The sequence below is a fragment of the Leptinotarsa decemlineata genome, unplaced genomic scaffold (assembly GCF_025532065.1).
Source record: "Leptinotarsa decemlineata unplaced genomic scaffold, Ldec_3_MD MMD2_tig00026330_RagTag_RagTag, whole genome shotgun sequence".
Lineage (NCBI taxonomy): Eukaryota > Metazoa > Arthropoda > Insecta > Coleoptera > Chrysomelidae > Leptinotarsa > Leptinotarsa decemlineata.
The window spans coordinates 4,679,804-4,691,660 of record NW_027412690.1 but is presented as its reverse complement, the minus strand read 5'-3'; the positions used below and the strand labels follow the sequence as shown (position 1 = coordinate 4,691,660).

At 32.6% G+C, this 11,857-nt stretch overlaps 3 protein-coding genes across 5 annotated transcripts; 1 reads left to right on the top strand and 2 right to left on the bottom strand.

Moving 5' to 3' along the window:
• Positions 1-642: 642 nt before the first annotated feature.
• On the top strand, positions 643-2,086 carry LOC111506140 (Surfeit locus protein 6). Its single transcript, XM_023161133.2, has 2 exons — positions 643-1,113; positions 1,202-2,086. The coding sequence occupies exons 1-2, from the start codon at positions 978-980 to the stop codon at positions 1,963-1,965; spliced, it is 900 nt and encodes a 299-aa protein (XP_023016901.2). The 5' UTR covers positions 643-977; the 3' UTR covers positions 1,966-2,086.
• On the bottom strand, positions 2,079-10,011 carry LOC111506141 (post-GPI attachment to proteins factor 2-like). Of its 3 annotated transcripts, none has more exons than XM_074183072.1 (5): positions 9,736-10,011; positions 9,256-9,417; positions 8,485-8,590; positions 2,716-2,934; positions 2,079-2,667 (listed from the first exon to the last, which is right to left on the bottom strand). In XM_074183072.1, exons 1-5 carry the CDS (start codon positions 9,751-9,753, stop codon positions 2,498-2,500), a joined length of 675 nt encoding a protein of 224 aa, XP_074039173.1. In that variant the 5' UTR covers positions 9,754-10,011; the 3' UTR covers positions 2,079-2,497. The 3 variants fall into 3 exon arrangements, with proteins under 3 accessions (XP_074039173.1, XP_023016902.2, XP_023016903.2); XM_023161134.2 differs by having other exon boundaries at positions 9,469-10,005; XM_023161135.2 differs by having other exon boundaries at positions 2,079-2,649; positions 9,469-9,998.
• LOC111506144 (S-adenosylmethionine mitochondrial carrier protein homolog) lies at positions 4,452-5,813 on the bottom strand. The gene has a single exon (XM_023161137.2). The coding sequence runs from the start codon at positions 5,650-5,652 to the stop codon at positions 4,798-4,800; it is 855 nt and encodes a 284-aa protein (XP_023016905.1). The 5' UTR covers positions 5,653-5,813; the 3' UTR covers positions 4,452-4,797.
• Positions 10,012-11,857: the final 1,846 nt, after the last annotated feature.

Here is an 11,857-nt window from a genome sequence, read left to right as displayed (position 1 = left end):
AAAGAATTCTGATACACTGGTTTCAAAAATGCAGCTACATTTGTAATATTTATGCAAAAAATTATATGCACTCATTCGATTCTGATTGAGATTAGAGAAAATTGAATAGTTTGTTTTTATTATTGAATTTGACATCTGACACAAATTGAATCATTCCATTCTGACAAATCTTATCATTAATGACGTCACTACAGCAGAAGGAAGTGTCCTCTTATAACACAAGTTATTTTAATATTCAATAAAATTTTTCATGTTGCAAATGTACAAAAAAAGACTTTCTGTTGATGAAATGGGCAGTGTTGAAATGGATGTATGAATTATAAAAATAATACATGTCAGTAAAATAAGACAAATCAATTAAATGAAATAATTTGATAACTGAAAGAGCCAACAATCATATGCATTGAAATTGTGATGAGAACATGTTAAAATACATTTTACAATTATAATTTCAACAGGTAGTTGAACATGTTCCAGGTACTTTTGAACAATGAAAACTAAGAACCATGAGAAAAATGACATATGTCACAGGATGACCATGGAACAGAAAAAACATTTATAAAATCTAATTCCCTATTAATACAATGTGGCGTCCGTAACAAATTTAGTATTCCGCAGACATGTCATATAAAATGTCACTTTGACTATTCGTTTTTGACTCAATGCGCTTGAATGGAAGCAAAACCCAAAAACATAGAAGAGAGACTTTTCGTTTTCAATTCATTATTCACTACTTTAAGTAAAATACATTCATAACAAGTCATATACACCACAAAGAGAAAGGAATGAGTGGAATACAAAAACTTTAAGGACAATATAAAATGTACCGACTTTGCGACAATGGGCCCTTCAAATGAACGAAAATAAGAAGCAGAATTGGTGCGATTAGGTTATTCGAATCGTTTTCACAGTCACAGATATAAGTAGTTTCTGTTCTATCGTTGCTTAATGTAAGGTTAAGTCAGCATTGATCGTGAATGGTAAACAGAGGGCTGTTAAAAATGCAGTTATCTCAGGGAAAATTCGATGTGAAACAGATCAGACAATTTTTGGTAAATGAAAATAAATTTATAACGGATCTCCTGACAAGGACGTGCATTCCTGATCGCAAAGGTATGAATTCCTAATTCTGTAGGACTGTTTATTGTAGAAATTACTTATTTTTTTATTTCTCATTATTGGTATTTCTTTTAAATTATAGATTTTGAAGATGATGACGAAAGGGATGAAAAATCACGTGTTACTGTAAATTACAATCTAAACAAAACGTCTAGGGCCAAATCTCTTAGTGAATTACAGCAGAGGTTAGAAGCTATCAAAAGCAAGAAAAAACTTACATATAAAGAAAAATTAACCAAAAAGGGCCTGAAGAATCGAATGAAAAAGAAGAACAATCAAAATGAACGAAACGCAAAAGAAAAACTGAAGAGAGCAGCAAAACTAACTGAAAAAGCAGAGGTTAAAGTGGAAGAAGCGCAGCCGGAAGAGGATTCCAAAAAAGTTGCCAATAAACCAGTATTCAATAAAGAAGACAAAATTGTATTTTCGAAGTTTGACTTTGAGAATGTCGGTAAACACAAGAAAACAAAACAGGAAAAAGATCCCAAAAAGCTTTTAAAAAAATTGAAAGAAAGGGATGAGGAAATACAAAAATTAAAAGAAAGTGGTGAAGTGGAAAAAGCAGTAGAAATAAAGGAGAAAACTTCTTGGAAGAATGCACTAGCCAAAGCAGAAGGGCAGAAAGTCAAAGATGATCCAGCTCTGTTGGCAAAAAGTGTTAAGAAACAAGAACAAAAGCAAAGGTCTAGTAAAAAGAAATGGGAACAGAGGATACAAAAAGTAGAGAAGGCAAAAGAAGAGAGACAGAATAAAAGGACAGAAAACATTCAGAAGAGAAAGAAGGACAAAAAAACAAAAAAGCTAAAAAACGCTTCAAAAAGAGGCAAAATCATAGCAGGATTCTAAATCAGTGTTAAGAGTACTTTTAATATTAATTTTTATTTGTAAATAGATGTGAACTAATTGAAATCATCTAAACATTTTCGCAGGAGATAATAAAAATCTTGAATAAAAAACTGTTATCGAATAGTGTTTTATTAGTTATCTAAAGTAATGGAAATTACTTTAATTTAATTATAAATGCATATGCTATAGGAATACAATCTCAAATGTGACTAGAAAAGGTAATGGATCACAGGAAATGTACATATTCGTGGCTCTACTCTATGCTAAACCTATTGTAAAAATTTGAATGCAAAAATGTTGAAAAAAAAATTAAATGTAAAGAGAGATCAATTAAAAATTCATTTTACTTAAATATTCCTGGAAAGACTGGCAAAAAAATGTCTGTGAGGAAGCATATTTTAGGCAGTAGTTCAGTTTTGAACAAATGGATATGTTGGTACCCTCACTGGATTCAATATTATCTTCATGATAAATACAGTAAAATGACTAGATTCTTAATCACTAATATTTAACCTCGTATGGAGAAGTCGAATCATTTTTGTTTACGAGTTTCTTCTAGAGGACAATCGGTCAACCTGTTAGCTACCAAAAAACTCTCAGTGGGAAGATCTAATATAATTGCTATATGGAAACCTATGTTGGCAAATGCTATGATATACTCGCAGAAAGCAAACATACTGAAAGCTGAAAAAAAAATGTTGGCTAACTCCATTTGTTTGTTTACTACACTTTTTGATTGAAAATACTCACCTAATCTGTGACAAAATAATCTATGTTGCAGAAAGAAAACAACCAAGCCAATTGTGCTCGAAATGGAAATTTTAAACAGTTTCTTTTTCAATTGTATATGTCTGAGTACATCATTTGTGCCATTCTTCAATTCTGCCATTATGTTAACACCTTTTATGCAAGCCAACATATGAGTCAGGCTACTGATTATGAATATGATGAACAATTTTTCATGCACAGCTAAAAAAAGTAAAAAATCTATATTGAACAGTTCATCAGATCTGTGTCAACATTTGACTATAGATTGAGCATATTTTTCAATATTTTGAGATTGGGGATCTGAATTATTTGAATTTAGTATACTTGATAAATTTAATAAAAATAAATCCTATAAAAAACACATTTTACCAAATGTAAGGGACCACCCCATAAAATGTGACTAAACGTCTCTATAAATGTAATAATGTTAATATTTATCAGCAGGTATATGTCTCAGAGAAACATTCAAATAAATCTTCAACTGAAAAATTGTATATCCCACTACGTAGCTTGCAATAATAAAAATTTCGAATATCTAGAGTTCCACTAACTCTATACACGGCATCAATAGTGTGTTCGATGTTTATACAATTCTAAATTTAAATTTTTGTAACACTTCTCAAATATAATTGTCTCAATACTATCTCAAATATTGAACTCATCTCAGTAGTCCCCGGATTTTTTGTTAAATTTTTCGTATGGAGAGTTACTTTTTTGAAAAGGACAAAACACAAACATTACAGGATTGATGCTCTAAGAGCGGTATTGTGAATACGAATCACCTGAATTTTTATCTAAAATTGTTTTATAATAATAATAAAGAACTAATTTGGTAGAATTTAGTCAGTATGAACACGCTTGAGGAAGCTATCGTATAGTGAATATGTTCAGTGAAAATCACACAAAAAGTGTGATCGAAATAAATTATCACATTTTCATGTCTGTTCCTTTTTTGCTTTTGTCCAACCAAACAATCTTTTTTTGGATTGGAAAAGTGTGATGAAAAGTGGATCCTCTACGAAAACAGGAGACGTTCAGGGTAGAAGTTGATTATATTTCTCGAAATGTTTTTGTAAGTGCTATTTAAATTATTCACATTTTCAGATATATTAGTAAGTCTATCCATGTAGAGGTTTCATCAGTAAAATTTCATGGTTTAGTAATTTGCAAGTAGCTTTGTGCAAACAAGTTATTGAAATCAACATGAAATGGCTATCAATGTTCATTACGTAGCATTATATATTTACATTTACTCAATATTCATGTACTTATATTTGTATCTGTTCAGCTTAGCTTAATATTATTCTGTTCATATACTCTGTTCTTGTCTCTGAGCATTATTTTATAGTTTATATTTGTTAATTTAATGTCCCATATACACGTTTCACTTTAGTAGACTTTGCCAATAAGATGTTCAGATCTTGGGTAATAAAGCATATTTTGATTTGAACTTAACATTAATTAAATAGTTCAACAGTAAATTTTTGATACTAATTAGTTTCACTATCAGTTTCCAAATTTATTTTTCCCTTCATTTGAATTAAAATCTGTTTAAAACCTGTTTTTCCGTTAACCAGCTGTTGCACCCCTACGAACGACAACCCTCAGAAGTCGAAACTTGTGCGAGCTAAGGATTAACAAGGTCTTACTTTTTAACGTGTGATTCCTTGCATATATATAATTCCATAAACTTTGCTAATTTTAAATAACCACAAATATTTATTCAAGAAAAAAATTGATATATTTCAGTATAGTAAACATGAAAATACAATTGAGAGAATTTGTATGGTAAAATTCAACAATTTATAAAATAAACAAATTCAATAATAACAAAAATCAAATCATTTTGAAGAGAATCAGATATAAACCCGTTAACAAAAAGGCACGCATATTTAAAATTTGACTGTGACATTGCCTTATTTCAACATATATTTTTTTATGATAAAATGTCTTAAACCTTGCAGAGTCCTGAAACATTTCAGATTTCCAAAATTATTCAAATTATCTTTTTTGCCATTACATAACAACCCTTCAACACATGAAATGTATAAAAGTTATCACAGATTAATATTCACCGGTAAGCAATGCATTACACATATTTTTGGAAAAGTCGTAACTCCCGAAAAATATATAACCCCCTATAGTTATCCACATTACCCTAGGAACGAACCCTGCGAATAGACCTTTGAACCCATCTGAAGCATAAATGTTCCTCAACGTATTCCTTATTGTAACTTGACCAGTCCTAACTTGTTTTCTATTTGCTAACATTATCCTAGTTTTGGCAACATCTAAAGGTGTCGTCACAGCTGCTGCAATACCCCCTGCTATCGAGCCGCAGACAGCAACTTCATAAGACTCCAGTGGAATGTTATTTTTGAAATTTTTCCTGAACCAACTTCTCAAGTATTCTAAAATGGAGAATTGTATGGCTGAAAATGGGATTTCCCGCAGCACAGTCGAGCCGAAGCCTCGATACAAGCCTTTTCTGAATCCTTCGTGTTTGTATGCTGACAAGGCTATTCTCATTGAAGACTTATTTCCAGGGTGGGTTTGTCTCCGCTGTTTGACGACTTCTATGGGAACCCTAATCAAACATGCCATCACTTCAGCTATTGAAGCTCCGACCATGTGAACTGCAGGTACTCCGTATTTTGGCACGGACGGTTCCAGATAGTACTTTATGGTCTCGTAAGTCACAAAAAATAAAGCTGCTTGCGGAGCACTTCCTATCGCTTGTGGGCCGATACCTTTGTATATTCCGTTGAAGCCGCCTGCCCTGTGAAAACCATGTTCGGCCTGTAGCCTTGTTTTCAAGGTATCAAGTGGGAAAAGAACTAGATCGACTGTTAAACCCGCTACTCCCCCGCCAATGAAAGATGGAAGATATAGTTTTTCTTCTTCAATTTTCAATCCCATTTTTGAATAGCTCAGTATAAATTCAAGAAAAGTTTTTTACATACAGTACATGAATGAGAGTAATTCGAAATTTAATTTTTTTTTCAGTTTTTTCCTAAATGTTTTTTCCTTAACCGTTTAGAATAACCAATAAAAGATATAACTCTTCTTCCCTTTTTATAAAATTTATTATTCCTACTGACCTCACCTCAATGATTGTGCTGTGGTCAGCAGTCATCCAGGTTTTTTTTGTTAAAATCGTTTTGTTGGCATCAGCCGGGTTATAATTGGCTTTCACAGAACTATTTGTGGAGTGGCTTTCACAGAATCTGCAGTGGCTTTCGCAGAACTTTATGTCCCGCGCTACACTTTCCGTCTATAAAAAATATTCTGTCGTCTCATTCCAATTCCTATTCTAAAGTTTGTTCATTGCCACTGGCAATCGATATTTCCATAAAGACTGACAATATCTACGAACATCACTCTTTGTTATGCTCCTCATCCTCATACTAATTCTGAATGGAGACTTGATTAATCGATTGATTTTCCGAACTAACTTTCCACGTGGTTTTCCTACTTGGTTTTCTGAAGGAACTATCGTATCACAAAATGAAAAATGTCATTATAATTGTGTTACTGGAGACCTATTATTGATTCCTCGTGTAAGAAACGTGCGCTCGCATTTCAAAATTTCATTTCAGTACCATTAATAAGCGATTTCTCATTTAGAAAAATTAGGTTTTTTCACGTTGGCTTGATAAGAAATATCCTGGTGTTTTGAAAGGGTAAGACGGCCGAAGAGAAAAATATTGGAAAACGATAGTCAACGGTTCTGGTAGACTATATGTTATATTTATGAATGTTCTTATAGTTATAAATTGTTTCGCCTTGTATCTTCTAAACAGAGAGGTTTTTATGTATATCTCTGAGTGATGGAATGGAACAATACAAGCATATGATGTAGTTTGTAAGTACAGTGGAAACGATTGAAGAATGCACATGGGCCGTAACAAAATACGCTAAAAACATACTTTTATTAAATTGATGGATGTAGCCGATACTACATGGTAGGAAATCATAATGAAGAAAAGAGAATTGAAACTTTCTATGTTTTTACTACTTTTATTTGTAACTAAGGTTACTGCAGTTTCGTCCTATAAGGACATTTGCAAAACGTATGCATTAAACATTAATGTAAAAAAACATAAAATATAAAAAACATAGAAAGGTTCAATTCTATTTTCTACATACTTTTATATAGCGTTATTTTCTTCCACAAGTAAAAAGTAAGAATGTTTGCCCTCAGAGAGAGCTCTCATTTGAATATCTTGCACTCAGTAGGTACGTCAAAGAGAGATAGCTGAACAAACGTGAGACGTTGACAATTTATTTAATTTTCAAACCCTTCCATAGTTTACATTGTTTCAATTCCCTTATACTATACAAACGTTTTACTTATGAAAACTTTTGTGTAATTCAAGTAAGTAGTTCACAGTAAATAAATTTCACATGGTAATTATAAATTTTAACCACAAATTTGGAATGACTGTCATATATTCGCATATTGGAAAATTCAAATTGACAGATTAGACAGATATCGGGGTTGAAATGCGGAATATAAAATGTTTTTACAAAATAATCAATGAAGTTTTGACGAATTTCATAAAATACACCAACTATATACTATATTAGTAAATTTCAAGAATAAAAGCAATTGTTCGTTAAAAGGTTGTTTGGAGTAATATCCATATATTTTCGTTTTTATTACTTTGAGCCAGTTTGTGGGGTGGAGTTTTGTCAGATCCCAAATTAATGACATATGTGCATTATTTCGTCGATTCAACTGTGAACATACTATGTTAATAATAATTGTAATACAATATAATATTATGTTGATTGAATGGATTTAGAAGTTCGGAAAATGTTGATGTGCGGTTCCTAAACCACTGCAAATTCTAGTTAGAGAAAAATAAAAACTGCGTAAAAATTGTTGGAAAAGGTGGGAAATTTTGAGCTCATAATAGGATTGAAGAGAACTGGCCGATACTTGATGAAAATCCATATTGGAAAACTAATCAATAAAGTTTATTGTATGATTTTCACTATAAAAGAGTTTTACAATTTTGTTTATGCTTGAGGAAGCTATTGTATAGGGATAACACGTGTCGCGGTTTTTGTAAAACCCTTTTATAGTGAAAATCATATAATAAACTGTATGTAGATTCTCATAATAGGATACATAAATTAAAGTCCATCCAATATAGGAAGTTGGTTTTTCACGATTTTCACTAAAATGTGGAAGTCGTGAAATTGCAAAAGGTTGATTATGAAAGTTGCAGGCAACAAAACTACAAATTAAGTATGAACCATTTTTCCACATAGCCTGAAAATTTACGAGAAAAATGGAAAAATCCGTTTTAACCATGTGATTTTTTTCTCTTACAAAATTATTGTTTTTCACGATACTTGCTGAAAACTTACATCTTTGTGTTCTAAATAAACTAAATTTTCAACACTCAATTCATTTATAAGATTACGAATTTATGTAAACGTTTATGTAAATATACTTATTTGCTTGCTTCCCAAAATTTTTCCATGTCGGAGTTTTTGCAAAAATTGATACTATTTCAGGGATAAAAAAAAGTGAGGTACCACCAAATTTCGTGAGAAATTAATAAGATGCCTGGCAAAACATATAAAAAAGTTTACACAAAAATTTTTGGATTGTATGAAAAAATAGTTTGACTAAAGTTTTAGATCTTTTAATACCTACAACTTTTATATTTCTTTTTAAAATTTATTTGCATTGGCCGCTGCTGCAACTGGAAAAGTAAACTATTGAATTTTACTCACCATAATTTTCCCTATTGGAGATATAAGTAACTCCGCACAATGCACCAGTTTCAATGGCATTCAATGAAAACGCAGCATTTAGCCAAAAATGAGCTTTAGATTGAATCTGTAGGAATTACATATACATCAGTTATAGATCAGATTGCTACAAAGTGACTTCATTCTCGAAAATCTGACTTTTCTTGAGATTTTCATTTTTATCCAAAATCACCAGAGAAAAGCAGAGATCTCGAAAATAATGTCCACATCTCCATGAAAAAAGTCGATATGTATTGAAAAATATATGGCCCTTTTAAAGGCTTCATAGATTACAATTCATACGGCATATGTGTAAAATGAATGTCATTACTATTAAGAAAATACCTCTCCCAATATTCCTACATAGTAGGATATGGAAAAGAACTTCCTAAAAATAAGTACTTCCCTAGCTAATACCGTGACGGACATAGAATTACATCTGACAGATATTTGTGCAAGTTTCCTTGCAAAGGAAATTTTTACAGATGCTTTGTTCAGGAGCTATAACTCTACTATCATGCTACGATGAAATCAGTCAACTCTTGAAGAAAACTTGCACAAATGGCTGTCGGAGTATTGTAAGTGAATGTTGGAGTATATTAATGTTCTTGAAAGGAATATATCTCTTCCCGACAGAAATTTTGATTTAATGTCGTTATCGATAAACTGTTTATAATAATTTAAAGTAATACAAAATGTGATAAAAATGTAATACAAATCGAAAACAAATGTGGACCAGGCAAGTCTTCTTACCTCTGGTTGAGCAAGAACATTCATTAATCCAAGTAGATAAGATCGATGCACAGCAGAAATGATCAATCTCGGTAATATATGAAAAACAATACTTATTCGCCAAAGATATGTTTGAGGGGTTATGCCAGTGACGGCGCTGATAGAAGGAATGACGTTGAATACCTGAAATGGCAAACTTCAGTTATTCAAAACAATTTGAAGTTTACCACATACTCGACAGTGAGTTTCCTGTATGTCATTATACTGGAATGCATACGCAGTGAAGAAACAAATGATCAGTGCAGAAAGTGGAAGAGAAACCGAAATTAGACATGCTCGCTTGAATTGAAGACTATAATGAACCGTAAATCGTTCTTCTCCATGTTTCAACTCCGAAGTCATGATAATGTCAATTGGTTATGAAGGAATTTATAGCTATATGCTTACAGTTAGAACCATCTAAAAATAACACATTAGTTCTACAAAAGACTAAATCTTTACCCCTTCGGATTTCTCCATAATCAACAGGGTGGATAAGTATTGAATTTGCTCATTATTTTTGGAATATGAGTGTGATTATGGCGAAGCGCTTCACTTCTTCTCAAGGAAGTGATACCAGCTGCAGTTAAAAAGTTTCTCATCTTTCATTATATTCTTATTTGTAATCAAACTTTTAATTTCAACATTTGCATCTGCCAGAACAGAAACGTCAGATTATATTCAACGATTTCATATTTTTCCCAGTTTCTATTGGCTGTGAAACTTATTGACGGAATAGACGTCAATGTTTGATCGTTTTCTACTTACCAGTGGCGCTTCACAATGGTAATACTAGAAAAAGATGGTTTTTTGGTTTTCAATGTTTATTGATTTTTTTGGATAATTAATTATACAATCGAGGAAAGCTAATGCAGTCAAGCTGCTGGAAAATAATTCCATGAAAATCAAAAGATAAATAGATAAGTACTATATTGATCATACCAATAGGATTGTTCTGGTTCTCAGTTTTAACTGTTTCGAATCGTCCAAATTCAGTGACTCAGTTGTAGACTAAAAAAGTTTACGCGACAACATGTTCAGTATTCAGTTGGACGACTTTTTTCTGTTAAGAACAGTCCGGACAGAGAACAAGAATAGGCTTAGTTTAGGAGCCATCTATAGACAGCTGTTTCAGTCTGTTAGGCATCGTCTGTACCGGGCAGGCAGTCCTCGATTGAAGACAAAAATGTGAATAAACCTGCACGTCGTCTTGATTTCAATCAGGTTGGAACCTGGCTCCCTTACCCTTTGAACTGATAAAATGTGAATAACCAAGATAAGTAGGCACTTAATAAAAATAACTGCGTAAACGCAAGCGATACATAAGTGGAACCATCTGTTGGTGTGACACCCAAATCAACTTGCCAAGTTTTTATGTCAGTGTTGGTGGTTTGACCAATAAACCGACAACTGCAGCAGCAGAAATTTGAGAAGCTATCTTGTGATGCCATCGGAAAGCGAATCCACATGTTTCTAGAAATGATATGAAATCGAATGGATTATTTTATCATTCCATTGGTGTTGCGAAAGCACACGCATACACCAATCATTATTGATATGATAATATTTTGATTTGCCTTTCAGTACCCCCTCCACTACCTATTGTTCCAAAGCATGTTTCGAAGATGGTTTTGAAATTGTTTAAATATTTGACAGGTGTGACGAATTATTTCAATGAGTAAATATAACGTTTTTAAACAAACTGAAGTAGTCTAACGCCAAAGTATAGGTTTGCTCTGTTTTTCAGTTCGTACTGTTGCGAATCGTACGAAATCAGTGACTCTCTTGCGGACTGAAACGGTTTACGCGACATGTTCAGTATTCAGTTGGGTGGCTGTTTTCTGACTGTTAGAATCAGTCCGGACAGAGAACCAGAACAGGCCTTATGTGTTTGTTTCGAAAAAATGGGGATGGTGACACACCATAGGTAACAATTGTTACCTGTGCTGTGATGGTGATCAGGAGATGACTGAGACTTTTCACGCCGAAGGTTCCAAATTCTACTTATCAAACAAACAATAATATTCTAATATCTATGATGATTGGTGTAGGTTTATGACTCCGCAACAACGATGCCAGTGATAAATAATCCATTCTAAAATTTCTTTTTTTTTTACTCCATTCATAGGTTTTATTTTGCGAAAAAATTATGACGTACTTTCAAAAGAAAACATTGGACGAGTTCTCAAATTTAGTGATTAGTTACACCGATTGATACGAATGATAGCGCGTTTATGTTGGTTGAATTTAGGAACTCGCCAATTGTTTTATCTCTCTCTCTCTCTCTTAGCCTTTGCCACATCAGTCGCATCGAGCCATGGCCATCGACATTGCAAAGAAAAGCGGGATTGAAATAATTTCTAAATCGTCATTGTGCGAGAATATGGCTAATCTTTCGGAAATGGTTTTTCCACATTCTGTTTTGTTGAAATTGTTATTTTTGCCAAATTCGCTTATGTGGAAGTTGGTAGTAAAGGTCGCAAATCTGAATCTACCTTGAGCATATATATAAATTATTTCAATATTTGACAGAACACCTTTAACCAAATTATTTTAACGAGAAAATCGAATGTTTTCAAACAAA